The 23,724-nt window shown below is 37.9% G+C and overlaps 1 protein-coding gene across 2 annotated transcripts in view; it reads right to left on the reverse strand.

Moving 5' to 3' along the window:
• Positions 1–23,724, reverse strand: part of BRWD1 (bromodomain and WD repeat domain containing 1) — an 83,720-nt gene that overhangs the window by 28,115 nt on the left and 31,881 nt on the right. For both annotated transcript variants that reach the window (XM_087721671.1, XM_087721670.1), the window contains exons 21-30: positions 23,227–23,367; positions 20,419–20,504; positions 19,328–19,514; positions 16,769–16,867; positions 11,082–11,189; positions 9,085–9,209; positions 8,916–8,998; positions 6,905–7,016; positions 5,631–5,692; positions 1–91 (exon numbers count right to left, since the gene is read on the reverse strand). The exon at positions 1–91 is cut by the window's left edge and continues 65 nt beyond it. In XM_087721671.1, the coding sequence (XP_087577797.1) occupies positions 1–91; positions 5,631–5,692; positions 6,905–7,016; positions 8,916–8,998; positions 9,085–9,209; positions 11,082–11,189; positions 16,769–16,867; positions 19,328–19,514; positions 20,419–20,504; positions 23,227–23,367 (1,094 nt within the window). The remainder of the gene's footprint in view (positions 92–5,630; positions 5,693–6,904; positions 7,017–8,915; positions 8,999–9,084; positions 9,210–11,081; positions 11,190–16,768; positions 16,868–19,327; positions 19,515–20,418; positions 20,505–23,226; positions 23,368–23,724) is intronic.

Below are 23,724 nucleotides of genomic sequence, written 5' to 3' on the forward strand. Positions count from 1 at the left end.
TGCCATTCTCCCTTTTGAGGTTTATACAGTAGTTTTGCCATCTCTTCAGCAGTTACAGAAACACTTGCTCCCAGTTCTTTAGGCTGATCAACTAATTTAAAAAAAAACAGAGGAAAAGGAGAACAAAAATCAAATGTAGTAAGGTTAGCAATTCATTTTATGCAAGCTTTTATGTCAGAAATTAGTGTCACACACAAATAATCAGGATCATTCATGAAGATGCAGCATCAAAGATTTATTCAAACCTATACACAAGAATCTATCCAACTAACAGTCAGTGTTAAATTGGCACTAGAAAAAAATGAACGGAAATCACAGGGGCTTGGATCTGTTATAGCAACACAAGGACTCTAATCTCCACACACAAACACAACCCTGGCTGATCTTTTTCTACAGTTAGTGGTGTTTTAGCAACAAAGTCGTTCCAAATTTTGCTTTCTAAATATTTTATCTTCAGAATTTTCCATGCTAATTTTTTTAGGACTAGGAATGGAAGTATTTACAGAGTTAAGTATCTTCTTTTATTTATTTATTTATTTGTATGTATGTGTGCGTGCACAAACCATGTTTTCCCGAAAATAAGACTGGGTCTTATTTTCTTTTGGTGCCTAAAATAAGCACTTATTTTTTCCCATGTACAGGAGGCCCACTTCTGCTTGCTTGTGGCAGGGCAGGAGGCCGCGTGGTGTATTGCCACTGCCACAAGGCAGGGTGTGCAGGGGCATACCTCAGGGCCCCCATAGCCAGGCCACCCACACCCCAACACCTGCCTTGCCTTGCCTAGCTCTAAAAGGATGCCACCGGAGGGGGGGGGGCAAGAAAAAAATAATTCTGTCTCTGCCTACCAGCACCAGGAAAGAGGTGAGTCTGCGGAGAAGGAGGGCTCTGCATGCTGTAAGATCGGTGTCACTTGGAACCTGCCGAAAACGCCACCCTGTGTTTTCATGAAGGCAAGTGGCTCTGTGAATTGCATTGGGAATTGGGCCAACAGGCGGCGGTGGCTGGAAAGGAGGGACATTTCACTTTCAGGGCTGCCGCTTGGCTCAGCTCATGGGCACGGATAGGGCTTAAGCGGTGGCTCCACACATTGCTGGGGAGTGAAGTGCCCAAAACGAGCATTGCTTTTTTGGTCTCCGTACACTGGGAGATCGGTGGCAGCAGCAGTTAGGGTGCTGCTTGGAACCTGCCAAAAACCGTCACCCGAAAAGCACAGCTTTCTTTCCCAGTTACTCAGAGGCTTTGGTTTAAGGTGGCATTGCCTTACATTGCTCTCCTCCTGCAAGTGAGAGGTGTCTAAGAGGCTTGGCTGGAGCAATAAAGGGCCAATTTGAACTGCCAGCTACCCGTGTTATCTCTGGGCCGTGCTCCAGGTTATCACATCGGCTTACCTCAGGGCTCCTGCAGCCAGGCCATCCATCCCCTGACATTTGCCTCACCTCGCAGCTGCAGCACTAGCAGTAGCACATCTGTAGCGGCCGCAAGCAAGCAGAAGAAGTGGGCCAGTGGCTACTTGGGTTCCTCCTGCACATGGCTGTTGATGCTGCCATTGCGAAGGCAGGTGCCAGGGCATAGATGGCCTGGTTATGGGGGCACTAAGGAAAGCCATTGCAGGGTGTGTTGGGCAGCTCCACCCTCCCACCTCACCTCGTGGCTGCGACACAAGTGAGCAACCAAATGGAATGAGTGCCTGGCTGATTGGCTGCACAGGCTCATACAACAGCTGCAATGAAATTCTTTTTTGTTTCAATTCTTTTTCTACCAGCTGCTTTTGTTCTCCTAGAAAAATGATTTAAATGCCTATGTATTTTCTCTATCCAAAGGAAAGTGACAAAAGGAATGGTTTTGAGTATATATTATTAGGCAAGTTGTATTTTGGAGGATTAATTTTATTATTGAACAACTACAGTGCTCTTGGTCAATCCAAAATGTTAATAAACCTTAAACATGAATATTTAAGAAATAAATGTGTGTTTTTGGGTTTCTTAGGAGAATATCTATGTGTACACAATTATTGAACAACTACTAGTGTGCAGAATTATTATGCAACTAAATGAAAAATAAAAATTTGGTCATCCCATTTATTTGCATTTGTTAAAGTGAGAATAATAAATAAAATGTACAAATAAATATTTCTGATATTTTTAAAAAAACCAATGACCAATAGAGCCACTCTTCTTTTAAATAACAATCATAAGCCTTCCATTCATGTCAGTTTCTTGATCTCTTGATGATCAACTTTTTGTGCAGCAGCAACCACAGCCTTCCAGACACTGTTCAAAGAGATGTACTGTTTTCCTTCACTGTGGATCTCCCATTTAAGAAGGGCCCACAAGTTCTCAATAGGGTTTAGGTCAGGTGAGGAAGGGAGCCATGTCATTATTCTTTCAGCTTTAAGGCCTTTACTGGCTAACCATGCAGTTGAGTACTTCGATCCATGTGATGGACAATTGGTCTCCATAAAAATCATGGTCTTTTTGAAAGATGCAATGTCTTCCTGTACACAGTCCTTCCTGGACTGTGCAGTACACATAAAGGAAGACAGACGCCTTAACATTGAAGTTTACAGAAAACTCACACACACAGATCAATATTTACATTTTGATTCCCACCATCCACTGGAGCACAAAATGGGAGTCATCAGAACCCTACACCACTGAGATAAAGGCCTGCCTATGAGCAAAGATGGGAAAGAAACACATCAAGGAAGTCCTCAGAACATGTGGCTATCCCAAGTGGGCCTTCATCAAATTCAAAAAAGACTCTACAGGAGCTCCTCCATAACAGACAATGAAGAGAATAATAAACGAAACAACATTGTTATTCCATACATTGCAGGAATATTGGAAAAGCTCAGGAGGATCTTCAGCCAACACAACATATGTGCACACTTCAAACCCAAGAATACACTATGGCAGAACATTGTCCACCCCAAGGGTAAAAACACCCAGATACAAACTGAGCAATGTGGTATATGAAGTACAATGCAATGAACCATGCGCAGATCTGTATGTTGGGGAAACAAAACAACCACTTCATAAACACCCGGTACAACATAGGAGAACAAACCCATCAGGACTAGATTCAGCAGTTCCTCTGCATTTTAAAAAAACAAAGGCTACTCTTTTGAAGATAGCAAAGTCCACATTTTGGACAGAGAAGACTGCTGGTTTGAAAGAGGTGTCAAAGAGGCCCATCTATATCAAAATTGAATAGCCCTCTTTCAACAGAGATGGAGGGATACAACATCATCTATCTCCAGTCTACAACACAGTCCTTTCAAAAGCTCCGAGAAGGCTACACACCCATTTGCACCACTCAGGTGACCCTGATAACACAGATAAACCTCCAGGTTGCCTAAAAGACTCACTAAAGGAATGCAAATGACCAGTTGTCTGCAAGGACCATAAATCGTTTGATTCCCCACCATTCTGTCAGAGCGGAAGAAGCTTCTTGGATGAGAAGCTAAACATCTTCAAGGACAAACCAAAAAGTTCAGTTGCCTCTTGTAAAAGCACCTCTGAGACAACCACAACCTGGATGACTGAAAATGGATGACATAGACGTTAAAAAAAGTATCTTCTAAAAACTGGCAGTAGGTTTGGAAGTTGATTTTGAGTCCATCTTGAACCCGAAAAGGTCCAAGAGGGCTTAAACCGACCCTATGAGCAAACCGGAAGTCCGTTCCTGAACTTCTGGTTTGCCCATAGAGCTGGGTTTTTGAGCTCCGGAGGCTTCAGGAGTTTCCCTTGGGAGGGGGAGGCTCTTTTTGCCCTCCCCAGGCTCCTATAAATCCTCTGGAGCCTGAGGAGGGCAAAAAATGGCTTTAAATTAGGCTGAACTGGCAGGTCAACACCTTGCGTGCCCTGACAAATGGGTCCGCGTGCCACAGGTTCGCCATCCCGGGCCTTTACCATTATCCCATCTCCATCTTGCTGGTATCTGCATTGAAGTGGAGCTCTGGGCCCATTATTGATCCAGCCACAAGCCCATCCATCTGGTCCATCAAAAGTCACTCTCATCTCATCAGTCGATAAAATCTTTGAAAAATCTGTTTTCAGGTATTTCTTGGCTCAGTCTTGCCGTTTCAACTTATGTGTCTTGTTCAGTGGTGGTCAGGTTTCAGCCTTCTTTACCTTGGCCATGACTCTGAGCACTAAACATCTTGTACTTCTGGGCACTCCAGGTAGGTTGCAGTTTTGGCACATGACAGCACTGGAGGTGGCACAGTGGTTAAATGCAGCACTGCAGGCTACTTCAGCTGACTGCAGTTCTGCAGTTCGGCTGTTCAAATCTCACTGGCTCAAGGTTGACTCAGCCTTCCATCCTTCCGAGGTGGGTAAAATGAGGACCCGGATTGTTGTTGGGGGCGATATGCTGACTCTGTAAACCGCTTAGAGAGAGCTGAAAGCCCTATGAAGCGGTATATAAGTCTAACTGCTATTGCTATAATGGGTTCTTGGCAGTTTCACAGTTGATTCTTCTCAAATCTCTTTGACAGTTAATGTGTGTCTTCTCCCCACCCCACCTCCAATATGTATCTTGCGACCCTGTTGACTATTTGCAACAAAATGTTTAATGGGTCTGCGATAATGCCCCAATATCTTAGCAATTTCAAGAGTGCTGCTGCATCCATCTGAACGACTTTTTACAATTTTTGACTTTTCAGAGTCAGTTAAATTTCTTTTTTAGCCTATTTTGCCTACCTAATAATTATGCATACCTTGATATAGGGTGTTGATCTCCTTAGGCCACACCCTCCCTCATTACACAAATACACACCACCTGATATGCTTATATCCACTAAGCATTCAAGTCTATACAGCTTGGAGGTGGAAAATATGCATTAAAATGATTACAGGATCAAAATGCTCTCTTGCCTAATAATTATGCACACAATGTATGTACAAGGTTAATTTTATCCAAATGCAAATTATGCTTTACATTTTTAGTGCATCACTTGAGATCAAGAGCATGTGTATCTCAGCAAGGTATTATTCAAGCAATATCAAAAGGAATGCATGTGTTGTGCTATTGCTACTCTTATGTCTATAATGAGAAAAACCATTAATGCTTCAGTTACCTAGTTTGCATTTATAAAAAAGAATAGTTGATACATGTAATGGGCTTTATCAATCAATGTCATGAAATTAATTATTCCTATAAGGCAGATATAGCTGTGAAGACATATTACTAACCTGCCAATTTATTTTTTAAGAAACCAGCTGGCAAACATCACAAAAATGTTTAAAAAAACATACTGATTTTTGTTTCTTATTACAATTTATATGTGCTATACTATCAGAGACTTTAGCAGCTTAAGGGGCAGGGTTGGAATCAGGAAGAAGGTCCTTGAAGGTGGCATTTCCTCAGAGCCTCTAAAAACCCTCTTCCCAAGATCTCACTGGACAAGCAGATTCAACTTCCAGAATTGTGATACCGATACATCACGACCTGGACCATGTAGGGTTTTAAAGGTAACAAACAGTGCTCTGAATTGCACCTGAAAGTTAAACGGTGACAATTCCTCAGTAGCTAACTGCTACTTAACTACTACTAGCAGTTCTTAACTACTGGTATTAACTGAATCAAGTGACTACTGGGAAAAATATGAACAAATTAGATTAACATACCATTTTCTGGAATTGGTTCCATGTCCCATGGGCTAAGTCGCTCAGTTTCACCATTGTCCCATCTATTTAACAAATTAGAAAAAACAGTGAAGATATTTCTATGTAGAAAAATCACATTCTAGATGTAAAATTGGACTTTTTTGTGTGTGTGTGCGCACGCGCATGCAATCATACATACATACACACACATACATATATATGTATTTAGTGTCACAACCCCTGGTATGCCCAAATATGGGAGGAAGTCTACTGCTTTCATTCTGTCTATCGGCTCGTCACAAGAGACCATCCAGACAGAAACCCAATATTTTTACTGTTGCCTTTGTTACATTTGTGTTGTATTACAGCACAGGTTCTAATACAGCACAGGTTCTAATCCCAGTAAGGGTATGGCTAGCTGATGAGAGCTAAATAGCTTGAAATAGATCTATACTAGTCTCCCTTTATTTATTTATCAGCACAAATACTACATACATACATACATACATACATACATACATACATACATACATTACATACACACACACACACACACACACACACACACACACACACAAAATCTGGAGATCAACCCTCAGGGTTGACTCAGATTGTTGGGGGAAATATGCTGACTCTGTAAACCATTTAGAGGGCGGTAAAGTGAAGTGGTATATAAATCCTGTAAGTCCTATTGCTATCAGTACTCCCCAACTCCAATGTGCAGGACTTCAATGGTGTGGGTCTAGCAAAGGTTGCATTTCCCCCCATACTCTGGAAACCTAAGCCAAGGAGTTTCTTTATAGCTATAATGGCCATTAGGATCTCTTTAGAGCTACAATGGTCTAACTACAATGGTCTAATTACTATCTCATTACATTTTCTGATGTGTAGCAGTCACATCACTGTAGTCACTATATTAGAAGAAACTATGAAGCTCACTTTCTAGTAAGTGTTTAGGATCAAAGCCCAGGTTACAAATGTCTGCATAATCCATCCATCGAAAGCAGACCTCCTAGATTTATCTTATCTGGCAATCTTTTTTTCTCTTTCTTTCTAAATATATTCAGAAATTTCTAAAATTTGTTTTACTTTATGAAAATCTGCAGAAACTTGTCCAAACACTCAGAAAGAGTCAACTCTGATTCAAAGGAACCTCCAACCAACCCCCCCCCCGCCCCCAATTCTTCATTATAGGAACTGCCATGCTTTCATAAAATTGTAATTTGCAGTTAAGAAACACAACGTTTTTAAAGTTATTAATAAATACAACTATCCTGAAGCAAACATATACATACTTAACACTATAACACTGAAAAGGGCTATCTGGATATTGTGGCTGATATGGCTCTTGGCTCAAAACAATTCCAAACCACCAGGCATCATCAATAATTGAACGAAATCGATCATCTGTAAAGAAAAAAGTCCCACAAACATACTGTACTAAAAGTTATCCAATCTCTTCTGTAAAAATTTCTATAGTCATTCTAGAACAGTGGTTCTCAACCTTCCTAATGCCACAACCCTTTAATATAGTTCCTCATGTTGTGGTGACTCCCAACCAATTTTTTTTCGTTGCTACTCTATAACTGTAATTTTGCTACTGTTATGAATCGCAATGTAAATATCTGATATACAGGATGTATTTTTATTGTTATAAATTGAACATAATTAAAGCATAGTGATTAATCACAAAAACAATATGTAATTATAAATTGTGAAATATTTCTTAATATATCTATATATTAAGAGAATATATCTTTCTCTCTCTCTCTCTCTCTGTGTGTGTGTGTGTGTCTGTCTGTCTGTCTCTGGGTGTATGGCTCTTTGTCCCTCTCCCCCTCCCTCCCTCTGTCTCTGTCATTCTCTCTCTGTATCTCTGTCTCTCCCCTCCCTCACCCATCTCTATCACTGTGTGTGTATGTGTCTGTCTGTCTGTCTCTCTCTGTGTTTCTCCCTCCCTCCCTTATCTCTGTCACTCTCTGTGTGTGTGTCTGTCTGTCTGTCTCTCACTCTGTGTATGTGTATGTGTGTCTCTGTCTGTCTGTCTGTCTGTCTCTGTGCCTGTGTCTGTGTCTCTCTGTCTCTCACCTATCTCTGTCACTGTGTGTGTGTGTGTGTGTGTGTGTGTGTGTGTGTGTGTCTGTCTGTCTGTCTGTCTGTCTGACTGACTCTTTCACTCACACACACAGACACATATACTGTGGTCACCTTTAATCACAGGTTAAAAGTACCTGGCAGTGGCGTTTTTCCCTGGGGGAATCTCCGAGGGTGTGCACATGCCACGGGCCTATGTTCTCAACGGCGTGGAGCCACAACGAGGCTCTGCGCAGCTGGGGATGACTCCAGAGCCCATCCGGGAAGATGAGGAATGCGAGGGGAACCCCTCCCCCCACGGATGGGTTCCAGACCCCACACATCTTTCACAGCCGCGTTTCCAATTGGGGGGATCGATGCTGAGGATTTCTCCCCCCCCCAATTGGAAACGAGGTTGCTGTGAAAGACAAGGCAGCGCTTTGTCAGAGTGAGAACACTTTCCCGCCATTATGAAGTCTCCGAGGCTGCAATTGTACATGGTATGTGCGTGCACCTATGTTTTCTACGGCGTAGAGCTGCGGCGATGCTCTGTGTGGCTGGTGATTACTCTGGAGCCCATCCACAGGGGGTTTCGAGGAACACGAGGTGGAGTTTAAAGTTTAAAGTTCCGATGGTCTTAGCGACCCGTGAAGAGGTTGTTCAACCCCCCAAAGGAGTCTCAACCCACAGATTGAGAACCACTGTTCTAGAACATCTGAAGCACTATGCTAAGGAAGACCCCATATTTGGTCCTCAGATAGTTTCCATCATCCCCAATCAGCATAGCTAATGATCACTGTAGTTGCAGTTTATATGGTACTTCAGACTGATGTTTTAAATACAATCATAGCGACATAATTTACCTACTAAGCATTAAGCAAAAATGGATAGGTTTAAAATTGTAAATTATTGGTACTATACAACTGTAAGAAAGTGATAGCCTGAGAAACTTTAATATCTTCTATTTACAGAAAATAATTGTTAGGTTCAAGCATTCAGATTTCCCTCATTTTATAAACTGGGAGCATCCTCAAAAAGAAATTCTACTTGTTTGATTTGGTTAACAATCAATTTTTAATACCCACACTACCTCTGTCTGGTTACCAGAAATGTTAGGCAGATTAGACTGAAACTTTCAGTTTAATATTTAAAATTAATATACAATGAAGCTATAAATAACTAAATAAGATTTTCAAGATGATTAATTCCATAGCAAGACAAAATCTAACTTACAAGGTTGCCAGTTCCTTTGCAGTGCTTCATCATAGAACTGACGCAACACCAGAAAGTCAATAACATCTGGCATATCATGGTATCTAGAAAGATTAAACTTTAGTCAAATGCGCAATGACTAGAACTGTGGAAACATTCTTAAAAATAATATAAGGAAAAAGATACATACTTGAGAGAAAATGATTTGTCTTGAAGCTGCCCAGTAACATGATCCATGAGGTTAAGTTTAAGACAGCATAGTGTAGGAGGTCCAACTTCATAACGTATCCCAACAATTTTTACCAATTCTTGATCCTAACAAATGCACAAACATTTTTGTTAGTATTAATACAACAATTAGCTAAATTATTTATAGTTCTTTATCTGATAAGATAGCCTATCGCTGTGTTGGCGAACCTATGGCATGCGTGCCACAGGTAGAACACAGAGCCATATCTGCGGGCACGCAAGCCATCAGCTCCAGTGCGCTTCAGGAAAGCCTCTGGAGCCTGGGGAGGGCAAAAAACGGAACTTCCTACCGGAAGTTTGTTGTGCACGCATGTGGGGCACACTTTGCATTATGGATGCTGGCACATACAAACGCTATTGTGTGTATATGCTCGCTTTTTGGCACCCACCAACAAAAAGGTTAGCCATCACTGGCCTATGGCAATCCAAATCACACTGAATGACCTATCAGTATGCCTGCGGAGAAAATGCTGAAGAATGCTAGTTGAAGTTTAACAACATTTGAATACCATATGTTCTATGTGAAAACATGTAAATGACACGATAAATTGGGTAAAAATGAGCAACAACAAAATACTGCACAAATACTGCAAAGAATGAATGCCATTACAAGGCATTCACCAATTTGGTAAGAGACTAGGCATGTTAATGGCACAGGTTGTTTCTCTTTAAGTCTTGAATTTTGAATGACTCTGTATATGAAGTTGGGCAGGCACTATATATTCCAGCCAGATCCCAGCTTTATTGCTTTTTAAGTCATACATGAGATATCTACAAACTTAAAAAACACCATGAGTGAGAGTAAAATTGGTATGGATCAACTTTTGGTGATTCCGTGGATAAATGAAAACCATGCCAACTTCTTGGTATTAATAACTCATAGCTCTTCCAAAAATATTTCAGTAATCACTTTGATCTCATCTATCCACTTTTATTTGTTGTCTTTCTCTACTTTCTTTTTCCTCAATCTTGTCAAGCATAGATGTTGTTTTTCTAATCCATCTTCTACTTTTATCATATATGCAGAGCAGAACTGCTTGGTGACTATAACCTCAACAGAGTTAGCTTTTATTTGGTCCAGGTCTCATTGACTGATTTTCCCCCCTCAATCTATCGTACTCTTCATAACTCTTTTGTAATTCAAATGTTTTTCCCTCTTGTTCTTTCCTGATATCCAGCTTTCATGACAAGTTATTACCAATGAAAAGATAACTATTTAACTATTCTGATCTTTATTGTCACAGAATTGTCCTTATGCATCTAATCTGGAAGGCTAGCAACTAGCAAAGAAAGGAAAACTAGTATTTTTTCTTGCTAGTGGTACCCTTCTCTCTCCCAGCATTAGCTGTGATAGACTGTTAATGTTGGGGGAGGAAAGGCTAGTGACTAACAAGGAAAGGAAAACCAAGACCTTTGCCAGCACCTAGGAAAAAGAAAGTTGCTTGTGGAATTCTGCCATGTGGTCCAGCAATGGAATGGCCTTGCCTCCTTCCATACCCCAACCTTCTGAGCTCTCCAGATCTTCAAAAGTTAAGTGCTCGGTGAAGGGAGGTTAGAGGGAAGCATGTTGAATCCAGTGAGCTGGCCAAGCAGGGTCACTGTGTGTGGAAACCCAATGAGGCGGGGAAAACAGAAAGGGCATTCTGAGGATTGTTGCAGCAGACACAGGGATGCTGCAACAGCTTTAACTTTGGGAGGTTTGTCGTAATTTTAAACCATCACTAAGTAACCCGTCATAAGGATTATCTGTAGTAATTTTTACATAGCCATAATTATTAGATTTTACTATTTTCTTTCTAGTTTATTCTATTCAGATCATATATCCCTATTTTTTAACTTATATTCTTTTGCTTTGTTCTTCTTCTATACTTCTATTAAAGAAAGGGTTTTTTTAAAAGACACATTTAATAAAAACAACCAGTAGTAAGCTAGTCTTACCCTAAGCTCCATTTTTCTCCAAGGTTCTTTCTGTGGATTCAACTCATAAATATTGTTCTTTCTTACTGCTTCAATATAAGCTTCATGGCCTTGTCGAAAATATATTACCTAATATAAAGAGGAATGTAAATCGAAGAATGAAAGACAACCATACATTTAGTTTAACTAAAACATTAGGACAAATTCTGAATAACCACAATCCTAACACTTTTTATTTGACGTGAGATCGGCATCCTGCAATAGATAATTTTCCATTATTGTCCAGGGAGAGATGTTATATGTCCTTTGTCTGTTGTTTGAACCTTTGAACTTAAACCAGAGAAACCCATTACAACAAAGAAAAATAAAGAGAGGAATCTATCATAAACCCAAGTGGATTTTTTTTAAAGGTTCTTGGCAATCACTGATTAGCAGTGGGGTTTGGATTATTGTGTCACAACAAAGGATAATAAATTTTCATAATAAATTTAAACATTTAATTCTCAGTTTGATGTGAGACCAATACACAAACCGATTCTATGGGGAAAGTAGATGACTCTACTGAGAAAGACCATGCTATAGCTTTCTTCTCTAAAATGCTACTTTTGCAATAGAAATGAAATGCTATCCACTTTGTAGCATTCAGTCAAAATATTTAGTATAGTATAATCCATGTAGCAATCTTGCATCAGAAAGCAGAGAATATGCATGCCATCATTGTAGAATGAATTGTCACAGAAACTTTGGATATCTATCATGATGATTACTTCTCATTTGCTATGAAGGCACCCAGAAAATAACCTATGGTCCAGAACCTATCTGCATCCTATCTAAGTCTTTGATTTCTCAATCCTTCCATGGCAAAATTTTAACCAATACAACTATGAAGTAGTCCATAAATCAAAATGAGATAAGCATTAACATATATTATTTCCTTAAAAATCTGTGCAATCACTGCTCAAGCCTTGTGATACAATTTTCCTTCCCAAACATTTCTAGGATGGGAGTGCATCTTTCATACAAACAGGTCATTTTCAAACCAAGTTTTCAATGTTTCTTTCTCAGTTTAATAATAAAGCACTCAATAGATTATGCTAATTATAGGTTGCCTTAACAATTTCAGTAATTCTTTTCATTTGATATCTAAGAACCACTCTGCCCCATCACCATTTTTGAGCCAAATTTAAGGAAAGGCTACATGTGGCAGGGCTCAACTGCCAAAGGCAGCCCTATAAGAAGAACATTCGCCCATTTTAAAATGTTTGATAAAGGGGAAGATGACTAAATGGTTAACATATAAATTTTTGAAAATAGTCAAAAAAGTGCTGAAAACTGAGGTTGCTCTCATTATAATGAGAAACAAAGTCCACTGGTTTGGGAGCTTCTAATGCTCATAAACCTAAAATATGCAGCCTATATAGAAACATGCTTGACCTTTTAGATTCCAGGGAGGCTGGATGAAGAGAGACAAAAAGTTACTCATTTTGTAAATAGTCTGAACTTTTCTCAATTGTTGTAAGGATTGAGGATAATTAATCCATCCACTTGCCAAAACAAGCGTGCTTGTTTTGAATCTAAACCCCAAGCAAACCTATGCTGTAGGAAGGAAAGTATATGTTTTCCATCTTTGATGTAAACTATGTACTCTGAACAACTGGGAAAAATATTCTTCCAAATTACTTCATAAAATCAATCTAAACCTTATTTCTTGGAAAAAGAGAATGCTGAAAAGACAAAAATCCTTCTAGTATTCCGATGTTAGGCAATTAAGAGTGATAGAATGGGTCTTGTGAGATTAAATGCACCTGATTTGAAATTGTATTTTGCAGCTTTCAACTTGCTGTTTAGTTTGGATGAAAGAGTTGGTGCTGCTGAGAAATAAAGAGTTGGAAGTACACGATCTTAAGATTTTGGGTGGGATGGTATTTATAGTACAACAAAGTCAAAATTAATGTAGATTTTAAACATCATGATGTTAGAGATGTCATATTAAGAATATGAAATAGATACAATCACAGGTTGTACCTGGAAACACTTTTGTGGCTTTCAGTATTTCATAGACAAATTGCAAACACAATGAGTAATAATCATGAGATACTAGAACTTTGCTAAGAGGAATGTAAAATAAAATCAAGAGAATTGCTGTCAGAGGGATACAATTGCCAATGGTTTTCTTATTTATTTACCAGAAAAAATTAAAGTAGACAAAATAATTTATGGTTTGAACACTGTTAAGACTGAGTTCGGGGAAGGGAGGGGCTGACATCATAGTGATACGACACATCTCCATGCGGCTCGGTAGAATTATACCAAATTTGACTTTCCAGGAAGCTCCGAGGGACCCAAGTCAAAATGTGTCACAAATACCATTGACTGGTGCTAATGGTTGATACGGGTTGCTGCCAACATCCTTTAAGAAGTATCTTTTTAAAATATATATTCCTAATAGCACAGTTTTTTGGAGTTCTGCTGGTGTTATTGCAGGAAGCTGCAATTTCTTGATGTGTTTTGTAAAATTCTTGGACATGGTACCAAGCGCCCCAATGACAATGGGTATCACTGTTAAATGTTTCATCCATAGCCGTGTACTTTCAATGGTCAGGTCACGATAGTTTGTGATTTTCTTTTTCTTCAACTCTGGCGTCTCCTGGTACAGTGATATCAATAAACTACGCTTCAGCCCTCGACAACCGTGATATCTGGCGTATTGTGTTCCAAATGATGATCTGTCTGTATTTGAAAGTCCCACAAGATCTTCACCTTCTCATTTTCAGTAACTTTTCCACTTTGTGCTCCCATGACATTTTGGATACAGGTAAGTCGTATTTCTTACATAATGACCAGTGGATTAATTTAGCAATTCATTCATGTCTAGCTTTGCAATCAGTTTGTTGCTGCATTCACATATTAACTGTGAAACAGTTTCGACTTTGTCATTGCAAAGCCTGCACTTTGAATTGTCAGTGGATTTTTGTATCTTTGCTTTCCTTGCATTAGTTTGTAGTGCTTGTTCTTGAGCAGCCAGTATTAAATCTTCCATTTCTTTCTTGATGGTTCCCATCTCAACCCATATCCATGTAAAGTTGTCATCACATTTTATTTTAATGTTTTTCAAGTGCTGCCCATCAGTGGTGGGTTCCAGATCCCATTGCAACTGGTACCTTTCAAAGGGGCCCAGCATCCACCGTGTGTACACCGCCTGCATGCATACTTACCGCCTGCAATGCTCCAGCTGCTCGGCGGAGCATCGCACAGGCGCCGTATGCTCTGTGCGCATGAGCCCCGATTGGCTCAAATACAGGTAAGAAGGGTGGGCAGGCAGGTCCTCCAGAGCACCGCACCGAAACGGTACCTAGTGCTCCCAACAGGCAGCGGTACGCCCATACAGGTTAACGGTTATATCCCACCACTACTGTCCATGCAAAGCTTTGGTTTTCCATCTCTTTAATCTGTCATCCAGTTGTTTTTTCTTATATTCTGCCTTTGTTTCTGTTGTTTTTATTCTGTTCTCCGTTTTCACAGCCTGCAGCAATTTTTCTGTACTTTGATTCACATAATCATTCAAACTTCGTTTTTCTTCTTCTACAGTTTGATGGATTTGCAATAACCCTCTGCCCTGCTTTTCTTGGCAGATACAACCTGTCGATGTCACTTCGTGGATGTAAAGCATAGTACATATTCAAAAGCTTGCGTGTTTTCCAGTTCAGAAATTTATTATATGTGGTTAATCTTTGGTGAGATTTACAGCCTTTGGGGCTGGTTGGTAGCTCAACAGCTCGAGTCCTAACCAAGGACCTAGGAACTGTTAAGGTAACGTTGGAGGATATAAGCTGTTCCAAGTTGGGTGGTTTTTTTGTAGAATCAGAATGTTGAAGTCTGATAAATTTAAAATTTCCAAATAGCGAGGTAGCCCTTTAGGTATTGCTCCAAGGGCTCCAATTACAATCAGGACAACACACAATTTCTTTTTCCACAGTAGCTCAACTTCAATTTGCAAGTCCCGGTACTTTGTGATTTTTTCTTACTGTTTATCTTCAATTCGTGCATCTCCAGGTATTGCAATGTCAATGAACCATACTTTTTTCTTTTCAACTATTGTTATGTCAGGTGTGTTGTAGGCCAAGTGCCTGTCAGTCTGAATTCTGAAGTCCCACAAGATCTTGACTTTCTCATTCTCTAAAACCTTCTCAACCTGATGGTCCCAGTGGTTTTTGCTGTACTCAAATCCAAACTTTTGGCACAATTTCCAGTGAATGATCTTAGCAACGCGGTCATGGCATTGTAGGTAGTCAGTTTGTGAAATTTTGCTGCACCCACTGATCAAGTGGTCGACTGTCTTGATTGATTCCTATTGAGTCACATAATCATTCAAACTTTGTTTTTCTTCTTCTACAGTTTGATGGATTTGCAATAGCCCTCTGCCCTGCTTTTCCTGGCAGGTACAACCTGTCGATGTCACTTTGTGGATGTAAAGCATGGTACATATTCAAAAGTTTGCGTGTTTCCAGTGCAAGTTTTCCAGTTCATAAGATTATGATTATGATTATTATTGTTGTTGTTGTCAATACTAATATAATCAATAGTAATATAATGAACACTGTTGTAAATATTGTGATTACTATTTCCTAAAACTATTTGTTCCCAGACAACACGCAGTTTAATTGAAAATGGAATTTTTATGTTATAAAATTAAAAAACGGGGGACTGAATTTGAAACAGACTTGTACAAATGATGAACATGTAATTGCTAAACTATAAATTTTTACTGACATTTGAAGCAGAACAACAAGTGAAAATAATGATAAAGTGGGCTAAAAAGTTTAATACTTTAATACACGTTTATGTTTTTTCTTTCTTTTTACTTCCCCCCCCCTCCTTCCTCGCACTTTAACCATTCTCTTTGGCTTCTTTCTTTTCTTTTTCTTTCTTTATCTTATATTTTATGTTTTTGTCTTCCTTCTTAAAAATATTTAATAAAATTATACACACACACACATACACACTCACACATATATATACACACATACATACATATACATAATTTATATTATATTATAATTTATATATGGGTAACACTTGTATAACATAATTCTAAGTCCTATCATCTCAAGAATTCTCAACTGTTTATAACTTGCTGTCCATAAATAGCAGGATGAAAGGCAAAGATACTTTGTATCTCTTCCAATCATTTAATTTTTGGGTAATGCCACTGTTGAATTTTCTTTCATTTTATTTGATAGTTATGGCTTCTTCTCCCACAAGTTTTCATAAAAATGGTTGCCATGTTACTGAAGACCACCAATTGACAGTTAAAATACATTTACTATGTGTTATATATCAGCATTTTGCCAGTTTTAGTTTACAAATAAAATGCCAGATTTGATCAAAATATAAAAGGATTTTCAGGTATTAGTTAGAATTGATCCGTTTGACATTTATATTCCAATTTGAATGTTAATTTTTGTTTCCAGCAGCTCATTACAACATTTAAAAAAGGATTGCATTACAAATTAAGGAAACCCAGCTTTGTATTTTTAAACTTGAGTATTGAGTACTAAATATTGTGGTTTTAAAATATCATAAATTCTATAAGGTAACAAGAATATGCTAATACAATATAGCTTGCCACCTATGGACAAACTAAAATTACAGAGCCAAGTTTAAATATTATGTTTTAAAAGAAATATCATATAGTACAATTTTCTCACCTCATCTCCCATTTGTGGGACAAAAGGAGATCTTCGGAGTCTGATGTTTGTTATCCAGTCAGGAGGTTGAAAATCAGTTGACAATGTTTGGTCTGCTGACTGTTGAGAAGCATTTACTTGTGCATTATTTTTTTAAAAATTACTCAAAATAACATCATAACTACATACAAGTCACTGATTTACAGATTTATAGCAAAAAAAAACCACTTAATTTTCCCAGGATTACCATGATCAATTAAAAAAAATGTTTGAACTAGACCTTTTGAAGAAAACTATGTTTTACTACACAAGATAGTTAAGTTTTATGAACTGCATCTATAAATTTTATTTTACAAATATGTGCAAATTTAATAACAATATTTATAACATGAAATACATTTTTATACTGTTCTGACCCAGAAAGCAAGAAGCAAAGTCTTGTCCTGCAAAACCTTTTATTTACATGACTGTGAATTCCTTTCATTCACAGTCAGCAAGGCTTAGTAAACATTCTTTTAGAGGAATGTTTATCCCCATGCACCTTATCTCGCTTGGAGCGCTGCCAGATAACTAGTTTCCAAACGCAGAGCAAGGCAAACTTGACAGAGTTTCTTAAAGTCACACATAGAACTTTCCACACTTGAACCAACCAAATGAATGAATTGTTTCCTGCAAAAGCCCACTCCCAGTTCGTTCTTTTGTTTCCTAAGGGAGCTCCCAATCACCTCGAAGGTGTGGCTTTACTCCTAAATTGACCCTAATTTCTTAGTTATTCTTGTCTTCTGGCAGCTCTGTGCATATACACACTGGGAACAGGCTCCAGCTGTTCTTCTGCCTCACTGCTGTCCAACTCACTCTCTGCTTTTAACGCAGAGCCCTCATCTGAGTTTTCCTCAACCCCCAGGACTGGTCCATGTTTCTCCCCAACCTCCTTACTGTCCGATTCTGCTGCTACTTTTGCTGGCTGCCGGCAGGCTACAACATATATATTGAGTGGTGCGGTAGCCTAGAGGTGGAGCCCTCGCCTCACAATCATGATATTTCTCTCTCTGGGAACAATGAGAATATATCTGCTGAACAAAGCTCCACATTGGCGACAGGAAGGGCATCCGGCCAGTAAGCACTCAGCTCCATTCAGTTTTCCAGACTCCACCCCTCAAGGGATTATGGAGTCATTAAAGGATGATACATTTTTATACATTGTATCCTTCCTTAAAACTTAATTTTGTATATAATTTATGCAAAATATATACTTTTGCACATACTACTCTTTAATAAGAACGTATTAGTTAATACAGACAAGGAATTCAAGGTGAAACTTTAACTGCCAAAGGTAATCTCTAGTGTAAATAAAGCAATACCAATGTGTGTTATGTGTGTATAAAATTTACAGCATTGGGGTAACAGAATAGGTGAAATGACACTTCTGCATTAACTGTTGTGATGCCTACATAGGTTTAGAGAACCTGGTTCTTAGCTATCACCTCCCCATCTATAATATTGAAACTAGTAATTATTTATCTTATGTTCAGTATCCTCACTTACTGACCATTCAACCATCATTCAAAGTCACAATGATGATGAAAAAGGAGTCTTACAACTAGTTCTTGAAGTTACAACCATCACATGCCATCATTGCATCATTCATTTTCAATAGGTGCTGTGTCCCATAGTCACAGAATCACAATTTGCAACCCTTATAGCCAACTGCTGACAAGCAAAATCACTTGGGAAGCTGGCAGGATATTGCATGTTGTTGCCCCATGATGCCATGCTTAACCAGCAGTGATTCACTTAACCAACATAGCTAAAACTGATGTCATAGGTCAATCAGACATTTGACAGTTCACTTTATGACCAGACTGCTTAGTAACAGGATTGCTAGGCCCAATTGCAGTTGGTAATAAGAGCTACTTGTAGCTTCTATAAAAATTTAACTTAGATAACATGCCTGGAATATTTCAAACACTTGATGATGTTATAGAATTATCGGTTATTTAAATTCCGAGTTTATTTTGAAGACATTTCATTTGCAGAGGTACACTGCTTGTATTAATACCTGCATATTAGTTGCAAGGAAAACTATTTTTGCGTAGTTCTTAATTATTCACTACTTGAACTAAGAATAATTTAAGTGCTGACTAAATACTGAAAAAAATCAAATCCCAATTAAGTGTACAGGTAGTCTTTGACTTACTATCATAGTTGGGATCAATATTTTCTTTATAAGTTAATGCAGTTGTAAAGCAAGTCATCACGTGACTGGACTGGGTTTTATTAATTTTTTCCCATGGTTATTAAGTAAACCAATATGATTATTAAATGACTCACATAGTTAACTGAATTTAGTTTTCACAATGGACTTTTTGACAGAAACTGGTTGAGAAGGTTGCAAACCCTGATTGCTGCAATTGGCTGTAAATCTTAGCAACTGTCAGGTGTCTGAATTGAGATCGTGTGATTGCAAGAGTGGGTCATAAATAACTTTTTCCTTGTTGTAACTTTGAACCGTGATCAAATGAATGGTCAAAGAATTACCTGTATTCCTAAAAGTAGACAAAAACAGATAAAATTCAATACCTCGTGGTTTTTCGGTTTATATTTTTTCCGTCTTTTTCTCCTTTTGGGTGGAGAATTTTTTTCTATTGACACTTCATCTTCAGAAGAAATACAATATCTAATGATTTTACGTTGAGACGTTCTCACAGGAGGATGTAGGTTAATTCCTGCATCAGCAATCCAGTCAGAATACTGACTTGAGGAATCACTGTGAAGGAACAATATTATATAGTACAAGTTGAAAACCAAAATATTTTACTGTAGTTTAAAATATTCTGTAATTCGACTAATAGCTTAAATTCTGTTCTGTTGTTAAATTCTGTAAATTCTAAGATTAATTATTTGAAGCTAAACTTAAATTTTGTGAGTTTTTAAACAAACAGATATTACATGATCTATTGTTCTACTGGTAATCTGTAAACATATGGAATTAGGAGTGAGCAAGCCACAATGTTGAACTTTCTAGAAGTAATATAATAAATTAAACTTCACAATCCATTTTAGTCATACTTTGCAGTACAGAAACAAATCAGTTTGGAGCTATGTAAGACATTTCATTAATGTTGTACGTTAATAAAGACACACACACACATAAATTAATACTTTGCAAATATTTTAGATTATTATTCCAAGGAGCTGGACAGGATTACTGAGCTGCAATCAAAACATTCAGCGGACACAAGACTGTCAACAGCAACAGTCAGTAGCAAGCCATGCAAACAACAGCACAACATCTTTTGTAGTGACAAAGCTGATACAACTCCTCCTGTATTTAAATTCTAAATTACTCTTTTTCAAGAGGTCTCCACAGAAATTAAAATACAATATTGCCAAGTTTCAAGTACCTTGTTTCCCTGAAAACAAGACCTCCCCAGATAATAAACCCAATTGAGCTTTTCAGCACATGCACTAAAATAAGCCCTCCTCTGAAAATATTGCAACACAGCAGCAGCCATGAGGTGACCATGTTGCCGCCTCCTGCACCTCAAAAATAATAAGACCTCCCAAAAGATAAGGCCAAGCGCTTATTTCGAGGGTCAAAAGAAAATAAGACCCTGTTTTGTTTTCGGGAATACACGGTATATGACATATGTATCTGACAGTGATTTTACCTGGAACTAGCACTGCTAGATTTCTTGTCACTCTTCCATTCTTCTTCACGGGAAGTCAAACTCAATCCATCACTTTCTTCTGCGTCCTAAATTAACAAATAGTTTGAGTACTAAACTATATCCTAATTTAAAGATTATTTATTACACTGATACTTTATCACACTATTTATCATTCACTAATAAAGTAGAATAGTTTATCATGTATATCATGTATAAGGCTTATTGAAAAAAATAAAATCATGTCATAAAATCATTTAAAAATATAAAGTCTTTCTATTCTATATGTGTTTCAAAGAGAATATGTACACAATATTCATTTAAAATAATTCTTAGGTCAAATTAAAATATTAGAATTAGAAATGAAGGTATTCAGATTAAAGCTTACGGTAGTACACTACCTCCCTAATTAATTGATTTCAGAGTCAAACTGCTCTTAGAGTTAGGAACTTTCTCCTAATTTAATTACAATTTTCTTAAGACTGGAAATAAAAATATAGACAACATAAACTCTATTTCTGGTCATTGAGGATAACCAAAAAAAACCACTTTTTCAAATCGAAGACAGGATTAAGACTTCTTATCCCATGGAGACACTTCCTCCCAAGGAAGTCCTAGCTTTACCTTCTAAGGAGGAAAAGATTTTCTGTTCCTTCAATTGTATTGAACTGAAAAGCAATACATGTAGTTCTTGGCTTACAACCATTCATTTAGTGATTGTTTGAAGTTACAACAGAACTGCTCATTTTTCACACTTATGACCATTGCAGCATTCACGTGATCAAAAGTGGAGACTTTGCAACTGATATACACTTATGTCAGTTGCAGTATCCTGGGGTCATGTGATCACCTTTTGTGACATTCTGACAAGTAAAGGCAATGGGAATGCCAAATTCACTTAACAACCATGTTGCTAACAATTTTGGAGCTTGGTGGTTCACGTGGTTAGAATGCTACGTAGATAATCTGCAAGCCCATGTTCAAGACCCGAGTGCTCCTGTGTGATGGGGTGAGCTCCCATCATTCACTCCAGCTCCTGCCAACCTAGCAATTTGAAATAGTGCAAAGGCAAGTAGATAATTTGGGACCACTTTGGTGAGCTCATTAACAGGGACATGAAAGGAGCTCCCAACTGGGTATCTTTCAGGCACCCGTGAAGTCACCGGCTAATTCTTTCAATCCAGAAGTGCCTCTGAAACGAATATGATGTCTAATAACTGCAGTGATTCACTTAACAACTGTGGCAAACAAAATCGTAAAAGTCTCAGTATCTACTTCTGTCCTACTATCGCAGCACCATTGAGAGTGTCCTAACATACCACATTCTTGCATGGTATGGGACCAGCTCTGCAGCAGACAAAATAGCTCTACAGAGAATTATTAAAACTGGCCAGAATATCATCGAGCTCCAGTTACCAGCCCTGGATGACATCTTCGCATCTCACTGTTTGAGGAAGTTGCATAACATGCTCAGAGACTCTCCCCATCCTGCTTACAATCTTTTCAGACTGTTGCCTTCTGACAGAGGATACAGAACAATTCAAACTAGGACCACACGTCTTCTGAATAGTTTTTATCCCAGAGCTATAATTGCACTCAACAATGAACGAAAGGGTCACCATCAGTGAGCTATTGGACAGCACTACTTGGTCTGTTATGTGGATGTTTGGGTGGTTCAGGGGCGGAGTTTTTTTCTTGGTGGGTGGGGGTGTGTTTTGGGGATTGTTATGGGTGTTGCGACTGGTCTCTGGGTGTTACGTGAATTTCGTTGTATGTGTAAATGTACAATGACAAATAAAGTGTGTGTGTGTGTGTGTGTGTGTGTGTGTGTGTGTGTGTGTGGATAGATAGATAGATAGATAGATAGATAGATAGATAGATAGATAGATAGATAGATAGATATAGCTAGATAGGCAAAACTCACTGAATAATGGGGAAAAACATGGAATTGAAATTTATTAGAGAATGTTATCAATGCTAAAATAATAGAATGATTTAGAATAGGATAAAAATAACTATTATTGGATATATTGAAGATGATATAATGAATCATAATATTAATGGTTATATATTTAGAATATCTTGTCTAAAATGGAGAAACAATAGTGATAATCAAACAAAGGAAGCATAATAACAATGTATAGAAAGATATCTTGATTGACAATATGTGAATTTTGATAAAATTCAAGTGATGACTATGGAAAGGACGCAGAAAGACCTTGTAACCAATCGACACGCTGTATGTAGTTGAAGAGGCTTTTATGTTACATGTGTTGTGTGTTTGATAATAAAAACTTTATTTAAAAAAAAAGATATTGATATCACTCATGCATTAGACAGATACAAGACTAAAGAGACCAAGATTATGGGACATAAGAAACTGCCTTCTTCAGGAAATGCCAAGCTTGGTACTAATGAATTGGGTGGAGCTATATGTAGAGATTTTTTTTTGCTGCTGTGGGAATTCAAACTACAAATAGCTTTTACTTTGTCCTAATTCTACTTCTTTGGATTGTTGGAGATTTCATTCTTAAGGAAGGAAAAGTAAGAGTAAATATGCCATGATAAAAGAATGTAGTTCCTCAAAAGTGCTGAAGGTTATTTATGAATTCCTGGCCTAAGAAACTGTTCTTTAAATGAATCAGTTCATTTAAATGGTTATGTAGTAACTATGATGATCTATCATAAAGTGATTATATAGTTTAATATAGGAAAATGTATCGTATTTGTAAAGATAACAGCTTGAACTTTTAGAAATCAAAGTCAATTTTTTGGTAATATGAATCATTAAGGTAAACCAAAAATGCTTACCTGGTCAATGAATCCAAAACTATCACCTATATCTTCACTGGAAGAATCAGATTGCTCAATGTTGTTCCGTGATTGATATGACGCATATTTGCGCCTAAAAAGCCTTCTCTTAGATTCCATCAATGAATCTTCAGAATCACTCTGAATTAATGACATTTTGAAAAAGAAAATCAGGGGTTGAAATAACCATCACTGATAATGGATTGAGTTCAGACAGAAAGGAGAGATCTTTTGGACACTTGACTTCAAAAATAGTGCAATAGACTTAACTACTGGAAAAGCCAATTATGCACAGTTTTTGCCATTTTTATGATTTATTCTGATTCAATAAAGTACAATCCACAGCATGTATTCTTGCTTTCATAATAATTTTATTTAAATTACTCTTAGCTGCAATGATACAAATCTATTTCTTTTGCTAGACTGCTTTAAGTAATGTTAAATTCATTGCTTAAAGCAGCCGAGCAAAAGAAATAGATTTGTCTGGATTTTTAACTG

This window comes from Thamnophis sirtalis, unplaced genomic scaffold (assembly GCF_051295495.1).
Source record: "Thamnophis sirtalis isolate CommonGarterSnake01/CBP01778 unplaced genomic scaffold, rThaSir2_p1.2 scaffold_8, whole genome shotgun sequence".
Taxonomy (NCBI): Eukaryota; Metazoa; Chordata; class Lepidosauria; order Squamata; family Natricidae; genus Thamnophis; species Thamnophis sirtalis.